We start from the raw sequence: 19649 nt of genomic DNA on the forward strand, positions 1-19649 counted from the left end.
GAGTTGGGGGAGGGGCTGATGTGGGGTGGATGGCACAATGTCTGGTACTGCTGCCCAACCAGCTGATGGCTTATGCCCCTCTGTATGTGTAACAGGGTATTAACAGTGTTATATAATCCTTACTGTTTTCTTTTTTTTTTATTTAAGAAAAAAAGGCGTGGGTTTCAGCTAACTACCTTGCCAAATCTTTTATATTCAAAGAATGCTGAATAATTGTACTTAGTTGGATTGAGTTCTGGAAGGTTATCTGATTATTTCCTGCCTTAATCCTTTATAACAACTGCAGAAACTAAATTCTGTGCAGGGATCCATAATCTATGAGTTATGTTACCAGGCGAGGAAGTCATTCACCATGCTGAGAAGCCTTCTAACTGCCAGAAAAAGTAAAAAGGATAAGAATGAACTTGAATCTGTGTATTCCCGGGTGGTAAAATGAATACTTAATCACATTGTGTGTGTGTGTGTTTGTGTGTGCGTGTGTGTGTGCGTGTGTGTGTATGTGTGTGTGTGTGTGTGTGTGTGTGTGTGTGTGTGTGTGTGTGTGTGTGTGTGTGTGTGTGTGTGTGTGTGTGTGTGTGTGTGTGTGTGTGTGTGTGTGTGTGTGTGTGTGTGTATGAGAGAGAGAGAGAAAGTTAGCTACTGTGTGTACTTTTGGTTAAATGGAGGGATTCCACTGGTTATGAGTGGTTAAATACAGGGAATTCCCCAGATTACGTAGCGTATCAGCGGATTATGACTCTGTCCTTGATAGGAAACTGTAAAATAACTCCTCTGGTAGTCCTTCGAGACTTTAAAAAAAGGCACATTCAAGTGGTATGCAGGTGTGCATATGGATTTTACTTATCATTTTGCGACTAGGCAGTAGTGATTTACTTGTAACAGTGGATGTTTCTGTGATTCTACAAAGTGATCAGAGTTGATTTTCAGGTCCAGTTGGCAGTTTGTCACCTCTGGAGGGAACCATTTTCCCATTGTTTACAGTTCAATAGGGCTTGTTCTCGACAGTAAAGTACTTTTACTTTGTTGTTACTGATACTGTGCAGTGATGTGCAACTCAACCCGAGTCCATCCCACTTGTCTCACTACCCATGTGGTATGTGTAAGAAACCTGTTACAAGAAACCAGAAAGGACTATTGTAGTGACAACTGTGATCAATGGTTTCACTCGTGCTGTGCGTGGGTTAATGACAAGCAATATTATCATTTTTGTTCTCTCTCAGAATTTACTTGGTGTTGTGTGTCCTGTTTGTTTAATTCCTAGCCGAATGTTCAACTACTTGATTCACCTATTAACTTTTTCATCTGGTGCATTTACGGAGCAAGGATTACCCCATCATAATGTACAAGGACTAAGATCAAAATATGAAGAAATAAGTGAGTGGTTTCACAACGAAATAATACATCCACAGTTTTGTGTTGCAGTGAAACATGGCTCCACCTGTTTAATACCACCTGTACTTGGTTTTGACTTGTTTGCTTCACCAATTCATTCTTACCCCAATGTGCAGAATAGTAATCTACCTGGATCATGCATTTTTGTTTCAACTAGCTTGCAAGCTGAACATCCTGATATTTTATATGCAAATCTATTGAAGCTTCATGTCTTTATTTAATCATTACCTACTGTTTTATTATGTGCAAGTACCATCGTATAGCTGTTGTTTCAGTGTATCGCTCTCCATCCACCAATCCTAAGAAACACTTTATTCAGTTTTAGTGTCATTATCATCTGTGGCAAAACAGGTAATTTTGGCAGGTGATTTCAGTTTGATCCAACATGTTCACCAACCTACTCGTATATGCTACAACTCAGTTACCCTTATTGATCATGTCATTGCTAGTGACACATTAAACATCAGTCAGTCAATTCTGGCAATTGGTGTTAGTAACCATAATTTGCAGAGAGTGGATGTTGAAGTTAACACTTTGTGTCGAGTTCCTAGAATTATATGGACTAGGTCACTGAAGAAATGTGATTGGGATCAAGTGAGAGTCACTTCAAGCCATTGTTTCAAGGAGCGTTGTTCAGTTGGTAGTGCTAGTTGCTAGGTGTTGTTGTGTTCAGTGTGGTGTGTTTAATCCACAGCTCGAAATGGAAGAGTCCGAGCCTGAGACAGAGGAGTCTGAGATAGAAGTTGACTTAGTAATTGTGAACTGGATGACAGGTGGAGTTATGAGCTAAGGAGTGAACATACTAGAAGAGAAGAAGAGCCAGTAGCACAAAAGAAACAAAGGTCAGCAGCATTATAAATTAGAGGTGTACCAATATACCGATATATATCGTATCGGTGGCCGAAATGGACATTTCTACTATATCGGTGAGAGCTGATATTGCTGCTAAAAACCGATACGATACACCAATATACAACTGAACTATCTTGAGGACACTGTCCAATGATCAAGCCACATTATAAACCCTGTTATTTAGCTAACAAGGGCAAGAAACAGTAGTTATCTTTCTTGTCTAATAGCAATACACTACACGAAGCCATCTAAGTGTGTGGATAATTACTGTTTTGTTGTCACAAAGCTTACCAATCATACAACAAACACTCATAGTGGTGGGCCTGGGGAAACAGCAAAAAGATGAAACAGGAGCACAGCATAAAACAACCAGCCATCTCTACAAGCCATTAAAATGCAGAGTAATCTGGACTAATCTTGGCAGAGGCATGTATTAAAATATTTGTGGGTGCCTTATAGTCTGAGCTGTTAACAGAGGCCACACCACCATGGGTAACCAAGCATAGCCAATAATCTTAAGACTGTCTTAGTAGTTTCTTCAGTAGTTAAAATAAAGTTGAACATGGCATATGTGGTTCCACAAATATAAATAGCTACACTTATAGTGCATTTACACTAGTAGCTCCAGTTCGGTATGGTACAGTACAGTATGGTATGCTACGTTTTAAGTGCGCGTTTACATTGGTAAGGAAATAACCAAGATATGGCGAAGATATGGCAAAGATATGCTTTGACTAGTGAACCAGTGTACACCCATGGGCAGACATTTGATGAAGAAGGCTCTTTTCTAAGTCGTGTGATGAATGGCGTTTTACTCAAATTCTTCGATGCTTGGTGCCATTTTTATTGGGAAGTCCATGGTAAGTAACATGGTGGTTGTAGGAGCTTTCTGCTGTTAGTACCTGAGAAGTTATTTGAGTTTGTATAAATGGAGGCATGCGTCAAAGCCTAAATATACCCCTACGAAAGTCGAAGGGTTATTAACTACTGGATATGTGGACAGTAAGCACACCATAGATACAAATCAGAGTGGTACTAATAATGACCGTTAGTTGTAACACACTTACAACTACTCTGGTTAAAAAAAAATTCTATTTACTATAAAGGAATCCCTATATACAATAAACAAAATTGTGACCACTAAGACAATACTACAAGTACAGAGTACATTAAGCTGTAAATATGTCAGTGACCATAGTCAACCATGAGGTACAGATAAGTGAATAGTTTGGATAACTAAAGCCCATACATTCATATACAGAGCTCTGTTGAAATACTCTAATAGAACATACACCTGTTCTAAAAATACTCTAATAGAACAGTCATTTCCAATTTCGGATAAACAAGGGTACAGATAAATGAAGGTCGGATAATCGAGGGTCTACTGTATACCAATAGGGAATTACTGAACACAAACAAAACTTGAGAACAAAGAAACTACTCAATATAGTCAGAGATACTGATACCACAAGTGGACTAATACTTTTCTCAACACATAATCAGTTTTACACAGTATGATATATAATACAAAACATCTGAGCATGATTAATAAGTTTGCAGGTATAGTACCCTAACATTACTGAAAATGTCATTATTATTCTTAAAAGATATAACCACAAATTATTCCTACTCAATTTCATACTATGAGGTACTGAGTTATCACTCATACACTATACAGACAATACACCTCATAGAGGTGTGTATGTACATTAGATGATATGGCTTCAATGTAATAGAGACACTTTACACATCACACAGCTCTACTAGCTTTGTATTGTTGGTTAACTAGAATACTACAACTCCTAACTGGTCAAAAGCTGGTATGATGAGGATGGATAATATCTATCACAATGAGTCAGTATTGAAGTGTGAAGCCATATTAGTTATTTAACAATACAATCTCACTTTGTCCTTAATATCAACTGGCATACCAGCTTCAATTAACATCTTTGACATAGCTTCTTGTCCACCACGTGCAGCTCTGTGCAGTGGTGATTCACCCCACTGTAATGTACAAGTGAGGTAACAACATGTAATCAAACATAACAAGTTAACAACTAAACATAACACACTACTACATATCCCATCACTTCAATTGACAGGATATACACAACTACCATTGAGGCAATAGTACCAATACTGTATAGTATGTACAGGCCAGTGTGTACTATGTGTGTAGGTGTAGTAAGAGTTTAACTGATAATAATGTGATACACTAACTTGTGATAGATATAACATTATTCCACTAGTCAAACACACTTATCACATACACTACTAAACTACTACACAACTACATGTGTACTATATCAGTGTATGGTAATGTAATATCACTATAGTTAAAGAATGCATACCACATCAATAATTACATCATTGTAATTTCTTCTACATACAGGGTTGTGTGTTAGTCTAAGTATTGACCAGCTACATATGTAACCCAGTCTGGGAAAACCGGTCTTATCGCCTATTTAAAAGTATTGAGAAATGCCGGTTTTAAGTATTTAGTTTGTAGTAGCTTGCCAATGGTTGAAGCTATGTGTAGCAAATTTTCACATGTTTTACACCAATTCCTTACCTTCCAGAGCATCCACTGTGCAAGCATTGACAATGTATGCATTCCTAATGGATAGGAAACGCCCGTTAAATTATTTTCCTATCTTAGTTACAGTGCACCAATACATTAGGAAATGTACTGAGTGGCTGTTTGGCTTTCTCTGGCTTGTTTGAAGGCCAGTTTGAAGCCATGGATATTCCTTTTACATTGTTTATTATGTTGTGCTGTGTACTGAACAAATAAATATCATGATACAGTGGAACCTCTCTTAACAAATTCCCCAAATTAAGGACACAATAGAGAAAACCTCCATAATAAGGACAATTTTTTGGTCCAAAATGTTCGTAATAGAGAGGTTCCACTGTATTACTAATTATCACGATATTTTTTTCATATTTTGATATGCTCTACTATGAAACTACACCTATCTACACAAGTGATATAACATGGCAGGTATGCACCAGCTAATATATCAGCAGCAGTACTATTAGCCAACTTCTCGTCACTGCATTTACACAACCAAAGAAACACGTGATACATTGAAATAGATTTTATGCTACAGTACTGTTCAGCTTGAGCTAAACAATTGCACAAAGTAAAACCTATTTTTTGAAGTTTTGTCGAAACAGTGGAAATATACAGCGAAGCAGTGAATATCTAGCTGGCCTACTACACTCTACCTGCTACAAGTGGTGTTAACAGCAGCAAAGAAACAATGCTGCACTTTCTGTTTTTTCAGGAAATTTGCACAACCGTTTCGAAACACCATTATTCACCTTTGAACCTGAATTTTCTTACACTGTTGTTTACTAGTCTCCATCAGCCCTACCCAGTCCAGCCTCCAATTAGTGTAGGTGGTAACTAACCCAGCTGTAAACAACAAACACTAATTTGCTGGTTACAAGAACAGTGAAATCTTCCACCTGTCAAGGCCATAAAGTTTACACCCAGTGAAACAAGGATGGCCCATGATATCACTATGTAAATAATGCCGGTGTTTCCAATCCATATGACATACATTATCTATGGTGCAAGTAGCAAACAACTAAGCTTTAAATAGATTTTAAACCGTGGTTGACCGTATCAAACGAGCTGCAAAAGGGATGAGAGGCGGGGAGGCTGGAATTAAGACAAGAAAGATGGTGTTCAAAAATTGCAAAGGAAGACGTAGGGATGAATTAGACAAAGTTTTGGGCCACTTAGGTATCAAAATTGGCTAAAATGAAAGGAAATTTACAGCAGAAGCACTAATTCAGCACCACAGAGCTGTACAGCCACACACAGCCATGACCAGAGTTCCATTAAGGTCCCACACTGCACATACAGATCGCCACTGGGCTTGGGAAAAGAAGCCAGCAAAACCAGACCACTCAAGTCTAGCTGATTTTGATTGTGGAATTAGATAGCTTATTCATGTAGCTTTGTGTCCTGGGTGAAAAATAGAATATGCTGACATGGGCGATAAGCCTGGTTTTCCCAGACTGGGTCACATATGATGATTCTATAGCATGTGAGGTGATATGATAAAAGTCATGTTTACGGCAAGTATGTAAGATTCATTCATTCCTCAACTGGAAACACTTGGACAGTAAACACAACACAGACACACTAACAAAATCAAAGAGGCACTAACCGATAGACAAAATAAGCATCAAAACAACCTATACTTAGAAATCTGTAGTTCTAAAATTAAACATATCATTACACAATTCCACTAAAGCAGACACACCTCCCAAGCATGTTTACTGTAACATAAGTGTTCCATGTATCATACAACATGTATGTTACAGTGAGGGGAATGTGCATGTACATTGTACCATGTATGAAGTGACCATGTTCCAGTGCCATGTATGTAGCATGCACGTTGGTGTGGTGGATGTAGAATCCCACAATGAAAACAGACACTTGGTCTTTAGATTATAAATACAAAATGAGACAGGAATAGTCAGAGCCATTGTGTGTGTTATGACTGTTCTACATACTGTAGGTGGTCCCATTAATGATTCACATAGCAGGGTGGTAGCCATTAGATACGGCAGTAGCCATAGTAATGACACAATGCCATGCATGTTACATGTATGCCAGTTTTTGGTATCAGTATAACATGTTGACACAAACATGTGTTAGTATTCATGTTACATCATGTGACATTCAGGAAAAGTGTCTAAAATCCATGATGTTATGTGAAACAAGCAAGTATGCTAATAGCAGACATGTTTAGGAGGTAACATGTATGGTACATACATGTGCAATATTTAGAGCTGGGTATACACTAGAATATTCACTTGTGTAGTGAGCTAATTAATTAGTACATCAACAAAATAAAGTGATTACAACAGTTCCTCAAACAAAATGATATTAGCTCTATACATTTTAACTATGTGCGTACATGTATGTACATTAGCAAGATATTTTTTAACATTTAAAAACATACTCTATAGTTGTATATTAGAAGTTATATGGAACACTACACTGAGTGGGATATTCTGATACTACAGTGACATACAGTGATCAAAACTTTTCTAGAATAATTCATGTTCACATTTTCCTCTCACAATGGGAAAATTAAATGAAGCCCTAACAACAGTTTACAAGTCTTCCAATGTAAGCAGCTTATGTGGGTTAAAAGGAGTACATTACTTGTTGTCAACATTATATTCAGTGGTATGGGATCCAATATTAAAAGTACTATTGACAATCTAGACCTTTTATCTCACTTAAAGTTTAATATGAATGAAGAAATCAATTGCAATTTAATAATGAAAGTATTTTCACACAACCAGTGTTTAGAATACAACTCAGGGATTGTGTCTGCTAACATTGAGATTGATACACAGTGGTTTGCGTGAACCTTACAAAAGATGTGCCAGTCAAATGGCGCATGCACTGGTGGAATTTATCAGTTTAGGTGTCAAAAGTAGCTGCAAGTGTTTTAGTGGTACCTGATGACAATGGTTAACCCATTAACAGTCACTGCCACCATATGGCGGCATGGCATCATAGCTCACTCATAGAATAAACTTTAGTCTCACTATAACTATTAAAATGAGTTTCATAACAAGATGCGCTAGTATTGAAATGGACACGCCCATAGAGGTGCCGTTTTGGGATAACCGGATCCTTCCTGGACTATTGTGCGTTTGTTATATAATAGCGTAAAGTGTAACCTGTTATAATAGGCGAATTAAATCGTTCTTCGACTTAAAACCTAGTAGCTTATACATCAATGGAGACAGGTGAAGTCGACAGTTGGCTGCTTTATCCTAGACATGGCATGGTGGACACGAGTGCAGATGCACATGCGCTACAGCAGAAATAGGACAAATCAGATTAAAACCAGCTGTGGAATGGATTGCACTGTAAGTAAACTGTATAAAATAGTTCTTTGGAGTGTAGTACACCTTAGTAAATAGCTAGTTGGGATTCTGTTGTTTGTTCAGGCTGATTTTTACCAAAGTTTAGACTTTGTTGTCTAATAAATTTGTTGTGGTTACTATTATGCGAACAAAAACAACACAGTCGACCTCCTTAGTTTATAGTGAGTGTTTAGATATATGGTTACTAAGTAGTTCTGTGCAATGGACAGTTAATATGGTACGATTTGGCAATGCGGCCAGGGGTCCTGGTGAATTTGGCCGTCAATGGGTTAAGGTCAGGAATCATTTTTTTTCACGGCCATGTGTCATTCCATTATGGAACAAGTCTACAATTCACTACTGTATGAACACATGTATGCATCAAATTCAAATAATTTTTTGCAAGATTCACGCAAACCACTGTACTCCTCAAGTTGATAGCATCAGCACCACACCATGATGCTCGCCATGACATACATACATATACACTGTATGTATTGATGCCTGTCTTGTCCAGAAAATAAAGCAACAACAAAGCTTGGCTTGGTTGATTTTTGTATGATGAATACAGTAAACAACCACGAGTTAGACCACAGGGTACTAACCCCTAATTTAGAAGTCTACACTGAGTGAGAAATTCTGATACTACAGTGACATACATGTACAATGGTTGAAACTGATATTTTAATATTTATTTTTAACCAGGCGTGTGCCCACAGCCGGCCAAAGGCTGGCTATGGGCATGCACCTGGTTTACTGAAATTGTTTTCATAAAAGTGTGTGTGTGTCTACTTATGTCTGTCAACGTGAGCAAAATCATTAAATGGTAAAAGCAGCTTTTATGTGTAAGAAGTAAAAGCGAAATGAAGTCTGTATTAACTTACGCACTGGTAAACTTTGTTCTGAGGTGGTTTCTTTTTGGCGGTCTGAAACATGGGTGTAGTGACTCTTCTCAGACTTTGTGAACTACCTTCCCATTGGGTTTTACAGGCATTTAACAATTGAGAAACAACAGTGCAGGCCTCGCAGACTACCAGGAATAGCCCATCCCTTTGGTTGGAAATGGGGCGTATCCCAATGTGCACGAATGAAAATGAAGAGCAGCTTTGAGGCTTTCTCGAGAGAATTTGTGGGAAAAGCACAATAATTATAGTAGAATGGCATAGGGCCAAAAAATGAGCATTTCGTGCACTTTGTGATGCAATTATGAAACTTTCCACACAGATTGTGCTCCTCGTGACATGTTTTTTGATATAGAGCCATCATGGATTTGACCTTTGCTGACCTTTTCAGCCATTTTTTCATAGAAAATTATTCATTTTTGTTTATCTCCCTGAGGCATTATTTACATTGTTAAAACATGGTATCAGATTAAAGGTGTTGATCTAAGAACTACATTGACTTTTGTTTGAAGTTAATATCTCATTCCACCACAGAGTTATGATCATTTTTATAAGTCATAAAATTCTTTGCCCTTGGGGTCTAAATTGCTAATGGGTAAGTGATTCATAGAATTTCATGATTAATATAAATGATCATAACTTCAGAATGCAATCACCTATTGACTTCAAATAAAAGCCAAGCAGCTTGTTTTAGCGGCACCTTTAATTTGAAACTGTGCAAAATGATGCCTCAGGGAGATAAAGACAAAAACGATGAATTTTCAATACAAAATGACTGTAAAGGTCACCAAATGTCAAATATGTGATAGCTCTATATCAATAAATATATGTCACTAGGAGTACAACTTCTATGGAAAGTTTTGTAATTGTATCAAAAAGTGCACAACTATCACACTGTGCCGCTCTACTAAAAGTCAAACTATAAAACAGTTTATAAGATATTTCTGTGCGTAATATGTTGTTAAAAGCAGTTTATTTAACAAGCGCTTCCTTAACAGTGCTTAGCAATGTAATTGAAGAATTACAAAAATTTCATGAATTACAAAATCCAAGAATTACAATAAATTAATTAGGCAATATTGCACAGCATAATAAAATAGTAATACATAGTTGGTTGAGTTAGCTAGCTGAATGGCGCCTGGTTTTTAGAAGTAGCACAACATCAACTTATTTCCTCTCAGAATGGCAAAATAAAATGAAACCATAAACAATAGTTTACTCCACAATTTTTTCAAAAATAATTATGGTAGGCAGCTGATATGGGTTAACACAGAAGTGATGGCCATCAATGACACTGATATTCAGTGGTATGGGATCCAATATTAAACTAGTTGATAAAATCACTTCTAGACCTTTCACCTCTCTTAAGGTTAAATATCATGAATAATTGTACAACAACAAGGAATGAGATTTGGGCTAGTACATACCAACAACCTATGATCATCAAACTATTTCACTTACACATGGTACACTAACAACACATACTCACCACACTACGGGCTGCAGTGATGTCCACTCCTCCTGATGATAGTCTCTGCAGGATAGCAGTATTAGCATCCTCTGCTGCTCGTAGTATTTTCTCACTCTCCTCCTACAGTTACATTATGTATGATACACATTAAGATGAGTACTGGACAAATGTAGCTAATGTGGTGAGTGTATCTGTATGTACCCCATTGTGGCCTGATCACTGTCAAGGATATCTTTTTCATCTTCAAGAACTGTCAGTGTCTTAGTGTCTATACTGAGAATTTTTCTGACAGTATATGAAAATTGTGGAAAGATATACTGTACCATACATCAGCAACATTGAAATACAAATATCAAACATGACGATTTAACTTAGTTATCATTTTAGAGAGGCAACAAGATAAATTATCACAAACACAGCCAATCTTGGCTTTATTGTTAGTAATGTAGAACCTAACTGTGGACAATTATACTGTCATAATCTACGTATCTGTCACTATAGTAGGGATCGTTGTAAACAACACAGTGGTCCCCAAAAATGCTGTTGTTAAAAAAGTGCCTCACCCTCTGTTTCTCATTCTTTTAGCTTAGTTTTCATACAGCTCTCTTGCCCGCCTGATCAGTCTTCATACTGAGCCTTATATCAATTGTGACCGGATTTGCAAAAAGGGGTCTTCAACACACATCCAATTTACCAACTTTTACAACTCATAACTTCAGATTGGAAATGGATATTGATTTGAAATTTGGTCAGTACTGAGAACCAACATAGTTTAGTAGTTGGAGAAAGGTTCAGGTTAATATGTTTCTTGAATACTGAGTTATAGTCTTCTGAGTTCATAGAATTGGATGTGTGTGGGAGACCCCTTTTCACAAATCCGGTCACTTATAAACTTAAAATTGCAAAATTGTAGAAATATCCATTAATATCATACACTATTGTACTTTATTAGGACATTGATATACACAAAGACTCCACACTATTTATAGTAACCTGAGGTATGCATTATTTAACCTTCAGAGGGGTAAATAAAAACACTGGACCTGGGGACCAAGGACCTGGGGACCCACAGAAATCCAACTCTTCTTGGAATTTTATATGCTTCACAGTATTCTATACTTGTACTAGCATAGGTACCTCTGAAGGTAGTCTTGCATGGCCGATCCACTTCCCTTTCTTCCCCCCCCCCACCTTCACGACGTCCAACATGATGTTTACACCAATTAGAAATTATAAACGCCTCTGAAAAAGTGTCTGAAGCTGACTGCATTTATAGGCCATTCCCTGCTACACAATAAGCATACTAGTCTATTATGTCACCTAGCTACTAGAGTAGTTTAGGAACATTGTACAAATGCACCATGACGTATGAAGAGCTGTTGGAACTTGCTTAGTTTGGCTTAGCTAGTAATTGCTCACAGTGAACATGCTAGTCTATTATGTCACCTAGCTACTAAAGTTTAGAAACATTGTGTAAACAAATATTCTGGGGAAATAGTGAGTGACCTATACCGTATAGCCTAAATATTTCAAGGGGCAAATATTTTGAGGTTGAGCAATGTTCAGTACTAAAAATAAAAATTTCACGGATTTGCAAACACTCCCAAAATGTATTAGACTATATGGAGGTCAAAATATTTCAAGGGAAAATTTTTTGCTGATACAGGCTTTTGCATTTGAATTTGGCGACTTTGCAATTGAATTCGTCCCATTTGCAATTGAGTTCGTTGCTTTTGCAATTGAATTCCGTTTGCAATTGAATTCATCGGTTTGCAATTGAATTCATCCCGTTTGCAATTGAATTCAGGTTTTTGCAGTTAAATTCATTTGTAACAAGAATGGCAGCTGGAGAAAACACAAAGACATGGTGTAGCAGCTGCTACATGAACTTGTTCAAGTACAACAGTAGTAAACAACTCTTTATAAGGTAATAATTCTTCCTCTACAGCCTATCCAGCAACATTCCAAGGGGTAGTCACCTCCATACCACCAATTGATGCACTTACGAGTGGGATCAAGATTTAATCAAGTGGTCAAGGGGTATTTCTGCAGTGAATCAAGTGATCAAGGCGTTCAGAAAAGTGGCAATCAAGCACCTTTGGAAAGCTAACTTTGGGCAACACGAGAATTTACTAAGCTTTTACGGTTGACGATCAAGAATCAAGGCTCTTGGTAAGATGAAATCAAGTGATCAAGGCATTATTTTGGCGATCTAACTTTTTGATCCTGGTCGCGAGCGCATCAATTGGCGGTATGGAAGTGACTACCCCCCTTGCATTCCAAACTCTGCTACGCCATTCGCGATGGGTGTGGTCACTTGCGAGCAAGCTAATTAACTTGTCAGACAGGTATCAGCTTCGCGTACTACCAGCTCCAATTACCTTCTAGTGTTTCAAGTGTAACTCTTCATGGCGTAAATAATTCATCTCTTAAAGAACAGTTGGTTTCTTGGAGCTGTTTTGCTTATGACAAATTGTAATGCAAATGCGATGAATTCTATTGCAAAAACAACGAATTCAACTGCAAAACGACGAATTCAATTGCAAAACCGACAAATTCAATTGCAAACGGGACGAATTCAATACAAATTCAATTGCAAAAACCACACCCAAAACTGTGAAATTTCCCCCCTCAAAACATTTAGACTATACAGTAATTAAGGCAGTCAGCTTCAGACACTTTTTTAGAGGTGCTCATAATTTCTAATTGGTATAAACATCGCCGCAAGGGGGGGAGTGGATCGGCCATGCAAGACTACTTGCAGAGGTACCTAGTACAAGTATAGAATACTGTGAGGTATATAAAATTCCAAGAGTTGGATTTCTGCGGGGTCCCAGGGTCAACTGTTTTTACCAACCCCCTTCAGAGGACTTTCTAGGCAAAATTTTTTCAACCGGGTTAATTGATTACTTTGTGTGTCAAGTTAATCATCATTCACATACCACTATTATATTAGCTATACTGGGCTGTCTAGGCTATTTCATGCCAGTGACAATTACAAAACTTAGCAATGTGCGTCAATAGCGCACAGGCCAGCAACTATACGAGTCGCATCGAGCGGGAAAAGAGCCAAGTAGCAAATTTTCACACAGATTGATCAACAACTTTGGAGATATTAAATGATTAGTGCTGATGACATAGAAAAAGGATAACTAACAGGGTATGACCATGCATGGTGTGACTATCGGTATTTCTAAACATTTGGCGGGGTGTGCACCCTTCAGTAGTGACGGCAACCGGCCATCAGTATTACTAGTAGACGAGTCATGCTTCACATTAGAACTACACTGTATACTAACTTCTGTAGGGTTTCTTCCTGTCCCACAAGGAGGAATCTTCAACATTTTCACCCACTATGTTCCACCCACTTCCTGGTTCCTTTTCATTCACATGCAATAATTTAGCGAGAGGAAAATTTTACGCTTTTTCTTTGTTAGCTAACAACCCCAAAGGGACTACATAGATGCAGTGATCTTGAGATGTCTGCATTTTGCTGTCTTTATTAAGGTCTGAGACGTAACTACATTCAGAAAGCTGAACCAAAAACTGTTGCTGAGTTTAGGACTGAGCCCTGCAGCTGCCACGAGGAGCCGAACTATAGCAATTAGCATGACAATTAAGCTGACTAACCTGTTGGTCAAGTTAGTCCAGTAATGCATACCCCTTTTCAAGATGGGTAGTAACAAATTATTTATTAAGACTTTACAGCACAAGTGCTGAAGGTCTGCAGCGGGACTCCATGGTCCTAAGTCTGTTTAAAGTTGTTGCAGTAAGAATGTTTAAAAAGGTGGAGAAAGGAGAAAAATGTATGACTGGACCTGGACAGCCTTGAACCTAAAGCCATCCAATTAACCCTTGAACGTGCGGTCAGATTGTCTCCTTGTATTTACATGTATCCATGAACCTTAGAGAGTGACTTTTTATTCTCTCAAGTAGCTACTCCATGCCAAATGGAACCAAGTGGACCTTATTTTATTAAAAGTTTACAGCACAAGTGTTGAAGGTCTGCAAGACTCCAGATAGATAGCTAGATATACACAATGAGATCTGTTCTATTTTTAATATTTATTATTAGCTAAGCAGGTGGCACAGATCACTACACAAATGCTACATTTCAAGTTGGCTGGCAGTGTTGGGCAAGTTACTTTGTAAAAGTAACTAGTTACATATTACATATTACTTGCAACAGAACTATTTAGTTACAGTTACATATTACCCATAAAATAAAGTAACTGTAATAATATTACATATTACATTACTTTGTGTCCACAGCCTTAAGCTGTCACGTGTGAAACTACCACCTTATCACGTGACATGATTGCGTTGTTGGACAATGTGCAAACCTTGGTTATAAGTAAGAAGCTAGTGAATAAGCTTCATTCAGTAGACCTCGTTACTTCGTTGTGGTTAGGCGTTACTCAGAGGATTACTAACGAGATTAGTAACTTCGTTACTTTTAGACTCGTTACAGTAATTATATTACTTAGGTAACGCGTTACGTTTGTAAGTAAAGTATCTTGCGTTATATTACCTGTTTTCATAGCGTATTTCGTTATATTACTTTGTTACCACAAAAGTAATAATATTACGTAACACGTTACATAAGTAGCGCGTTACTCCCAACACTGTTGGCTGGTATATGAATACCTCAATAAGTGTACAGATAAGTGAGTATAAAGAACTACTTTAAATAACTCACCGAAAATCCTTGCAATAAAAAATCTTCAGCATGTAGATAAGAACATTATAGCAACAAAGTATAGCCCACACCAGTAAACCCAACTCTTAACACAATTTTATTTATTTTTATTTATTTAATAATGCTTTACAAGGTCTGTAGAGGGTCTGTAGGACACCTGGTCCTACAGCCTGCTCAAAGACTTTAGCTACTTAAGGTGTGTTTGAAAAGTTGGAGAAAAGAGAAAAAATCCATGACTGGACCTAGGTAGCCTCGAACCTGCAACCATCCGATTTATCCTCGAACGCTTACAGGAGTCTACCAGGTGGTCAGGATGATTTCTCCTTGTTATTTTCATGTAATTATATCCATAGGAATTCTAGAGAGAAACTCATTATCTCTAAGTACCCCAAGTATTATAATGGCCTGAGGCTACAACTGTAATGGTATTTTGCCTGAGAAGAAATCACAATTTATATTCAAAAATAACATCAAAAATAAGTCATGGACATAGACCATGTCATTATTGTGATCATGTCAAGTACAGTAGGTCCCAAATATACACGTTGATACACATTCTCATTGTAGTTAGGCTATACTTTCAAATATTGATACAATGTTTGTAGTAACTTGCCCAACTTTGCTTACCACATCAGATAGTAATTATGTTGTGGTATGTAAACTGTGTGGCTTCCTGCTTTTACAGGTAAATGTTACAATATCTGGTAGTGCCCTTCCTTATTAGGACATATTAATACAGGTACATGTGATGTCATCATACCATGTGTATTGGAATGGAATTACTATACTTACTAATATTGTCCTCACAGTTACAGGAATTCACCAGTCATTTTCATAACAAAAATAAACACTTCAGGTCACATATACACTAGTTCAGTGTCTACACAGACCATTACAGTAATAAACTATAGTATGCTTGCATACAGTACTCAATAGCTAGCTAGGTATGAACAAAAAGCAGAATCAAACTGTTTGTAGGCTCTGCTGCTGGGTATTAGAAGTGATGGAAATTCTGTCCAGATTGTTGATTATGTGCCACTCCACCCCCCCAATTGTGGTCAGCTTCCCCTGCCAACCAATGTCATCAGGTGATCCAGTAATACTAAATCACACTGGCCATGGCTTGCATAGGTCTTGAAATTTAATAGTGTCAAGCCACCTTGAATAATGTACTTTTCAATGTATTGCCCCACCACCCCCCCCCCCCCCCCCTTGGCAAAGGTGGGGTTTTACTGGGGGAATTGACACAACTATCCTGGCATCCTCACATTGAAACACTCTGCCACAAAACCAATCGCACACTGGGGTTCCTTAAACGTAATATGTACAACCTTCCTAGACATATATCTTCGTGAGTGTTGAATGGAATTCCTTACCCTATCCCGACCTTCATGAGGTTGACATAGAGACATTTAGGTCATACTTATTTAATTAATCATTATCACCGTAATTGTACATTAGTGTGTTACCCCTGAGGGTTTTGCTAGTCAACAAATAAACAAATAAATAATCAAAACTGTTGCTCCACTATATGGGACATTTGACAGCCGTTCATTAAGCACCCAAGTATTTTTGTTGTAACTTTCTTTGCCTTGTCAAATCCCTGCATTATAACTGGGGCCAACGGTGGGGATTTGACACGATATGTTTGCCCTATATACTATGGAGCATTTGACATTCGGCTGTGTCACATCCCAACGATAGTCCAGATATGCCCGAGGGAGGGGGGCAATACATTGATAGGCACATAACATATTATGTAGTGTAGCTGTACCAGTAGATAGCACGGGCAGAGATTAATATTAATAATCCTACATACTTAATTAGTCCAGCACCTAAGCCACAAAACCGTTCACTTTTTGATAAAAGCACCAAATTTCTTATGGGGTTTGTAGTAAGTAATTTTAGAAGGGGAGGCATTTAAAAAGTACTTTGGAACCCTACTTTTTGGACCTTGACAACAAAACTGTTTGTTTACATCGATAACAATCAAGTTTAAAAGCTGGATCTAGTACTGGACCAGTATAAATCCTGCAGTTGTGACATGATAGCCCATTAAAATGCCACATGAAACAAATTGTTTTCTCAGCCTAGCAGTAAACAAAATGACTGAAAACAATATTTTCAAGCTTTCCATTAAAGTTTTGCATTTCCTATGTACACAGTTCTGTAGTATCATGTACAAGGATCATCCTGATGTGTATCGCTTCTTTATCGAAGGTGTATAACAAAAGTTATTGAATGATAAGTTTTAATTGGTTACAGGTGGACATAATATCATTAGAATATCAGAGTATATACTAAACAAGGTATCTCTACAATACTAATTAGATTTGATCAACATTGTAATATAATTTCTTGATTTATGCATATACAGAGGGATTTTAATGATTCTGTGTCCACCTGTAACCAATCACCATTCAATAACTTTTGTTGTACACCTTTGATAAAGAAACGATACACTTTGATCCTTGTACATGATACTACAGAACAGCGCCACTACTGCTGACCTGGATGACCCACTGACCCGGATTAATTAAAGCTGATGCGTGTGATAAGAGCTATGTTTTGGGTAGTCTCGAGCAAGCGAGACTATGTTTTGAGCGTTCAATTCGTGTTGAGTAAATGAGTAGTTATGTAATAACTAAGCCAGTAAGTTTACAATTTCAAATCAGTCAGTGAGTCTGGTTCCACGTAGCTACTGTGTGTTCACAGACAGCAATTGGGTGTGGCTTCGTGCATACCTAACAATTTCCTTATATATGAAAGTGGGTGTGGCTCACAGAAGTACTTAACCTGTTGCAAGACTAGACTATATACAACTCGTACAATAATCCATTAGTGGGCGTGGCTCCACTAAGTTTGCAGACAGCAACGGACACAGTTTCGTGTTACAGACTGCACCTACTAATGAATGGGCGTGGCTGAACGTATGTTTGTAACGCGATACGTGGGGGTGGCTCACGAAAGAGCTATGCGACTAGCGTTTATAAGTTTCCACGTCGTCAAACGAACAATTTCATTTCTCACATGATCCAATTCGGGTCAGACCCGGATAATTTGTAAACCTGGTCGGACCCGGATGACCCGGAGAAATGTGATCCGGTTGACCCTACCCGGGCCAATATTTTTTGGGCCCACTTCTGACTTTCTCGTTTGGTGAATTTACCGTTTTTGTTTGTTTTACGTAAAGTCACATTACTCAGGGGGTTGGTGAATCTCGGGGACAAAACCCTCGAATCAACCCAGCTGGGTTCCTCGAGGTTCTTCTTCACAAGTGATGTAGCGAAGTCAAGGAGCGAATTATACAGGCAGCTAGTCTTACTACAGTAGGTGAAGATTTCCTTTGCCAACTCACAACACACGAGATGACTGAAACAGATTCGCCATGGGCTGAACATAGTCTCGCGTGGCCAGACCGCTTTTTCTCCGTCACGGCGCTTATCGATTAGAGATTATAAGCGCCTTCTCCGAAATAGGAGTGGAGGAAATGAAGGCTATAAGAACATGAAATAGTGAACACTGAATATATCTATATGGTATGATAGTGTAATTCACAAAATGTAAAAATTTTCTAACTCAGAAGTGGACCCACAAAAAAATGAGTGTTTCCCTGCCAATTCACCTGAGTAAATGATGCAAACTTAGCTGTGCTTTTGGTGGGGTCACCTGAACTGGACACTGAATGACTGACATACTGGCATATCAAATGAAGATAGCTACTCATGTAGTCTCAGGAAATCCAACTAACCAACAATTGCAGCAGTTCCGTTGGGAGCTATAACATATACCATTATTCTATTGTAATCCAATACTATAGTGCTGCTGTGGTGAAACTTTATGTTTACTAAAGGAGATCGGTCATGCATCATAGTCCCGGGCATGTCTATGCTTGTATTACTGTATGTTAGAAGTGGTGCTGCTAATCACGTATTTGAATAATTGTTATATGGTTGGCATATTTGATGACACAATGTGTGTCAATATTGCTCATTGTTTCAAATTGTCACAGGGATGCACTGGTATAGAGCAGATGACTCAGGAGACACTGGAGCTGAAGGCAAAGACCTGCTTCAAGGCAGGAATCTGATGACACAGCTGAAAGACAAGCTAAGGAACAAGACGGGTATCACCAAATAGCCGAGCTTAACCTTGCAGTGTAAGGGGGTGGGGCTAGACTGATGATAGTCATGTGAGACAGAGATAGTGTTTAGTGGTTTTCTACAATGTTGCAGGACAACTTGCTAATCTCAAAAACATTGTTGCTCCCAGAGCATCCTGCTACCAGTACCCCTAATGTGTAAATAGTCATTAGGGGGAGAGTAGTAAAGCTGTTACTAGTTGGTGGAACATTTCTTGAGACTTGTAGCGGTGTGAAGTTGTCTTTGTTGTTGTTGTTGTACAGGGGAATGTGTCACTGAAGGAA

The 19649-nt window shown here is 38.2% G+C and overlaps 3 protein-coding genes across 9 annotated transcripts in view; 1 reads left to right on the top strand and 2 right to left on the bottom strand.

Annotated features, from left to right (window-relative positions):
• LOC136252533 (uncharacterized) overlaps positions 1 to 14108 on the bottom strand; it is a 64444-nt gene extending 50336 nt beyond the window's left edge. Inside the window, exons 1-3 of one of the 3 annotated variants that reach the window (XM_066045005.1) lie at positions 13824 to 14108; positions 10543 to 10644; positions 4150 to 4248 (exon numbers count right to left, since the gene is read on the bottom strand). In XM_066045005.1, the coding sequence (XP_065901077.1) occupies positions 4150 to 4248; positions 10543 to 10644; positions 13824 to 13868 (246 nt within the window). In that variant the 5' untranslated portion in view covers positions 13869 to 14108. The remainder of the gene's footprint in view (positions 1 to 4149; positions 4249 to 10542; positions 10645 to 13823) is intronic. The other 2 variants (XM_066045016.1, XM_066044996.1) reach the window with 2 other exon arrangements.
• LOC136252779 (uncharacterized) overlaps positions 1 to 19649 on the bottom strand; it is a 151293-nt gene that overhangs the window by 117779 nt on the left and 13865 nt on the right. The window lies entirely within an intron of this gene.
• Positions 1 to 19649, top strand: part of LOC136252554 (serine/threonine-protein kinase ATR-like) — a 151722-nt gene that overhangs the window by 105995 nt on the left and 26078 nt on the right. The window lies entirely within an intron of this gene.

This window comes from Dysidea avara, chromosome 1, assembly GCF_963678975.1.
Source record: "Dysidea avara chromosome 1, odDysAvar1.4, whole genome shotgun sequence".
In the NCBI taxonomy this organism is placed as follows: domain Eukaryota; kingdom Metazoa; phylum Porifera; class Demospongiae; order Dictyoceratida; family Dysideidae; genus Dysidea; species Dysidea avara.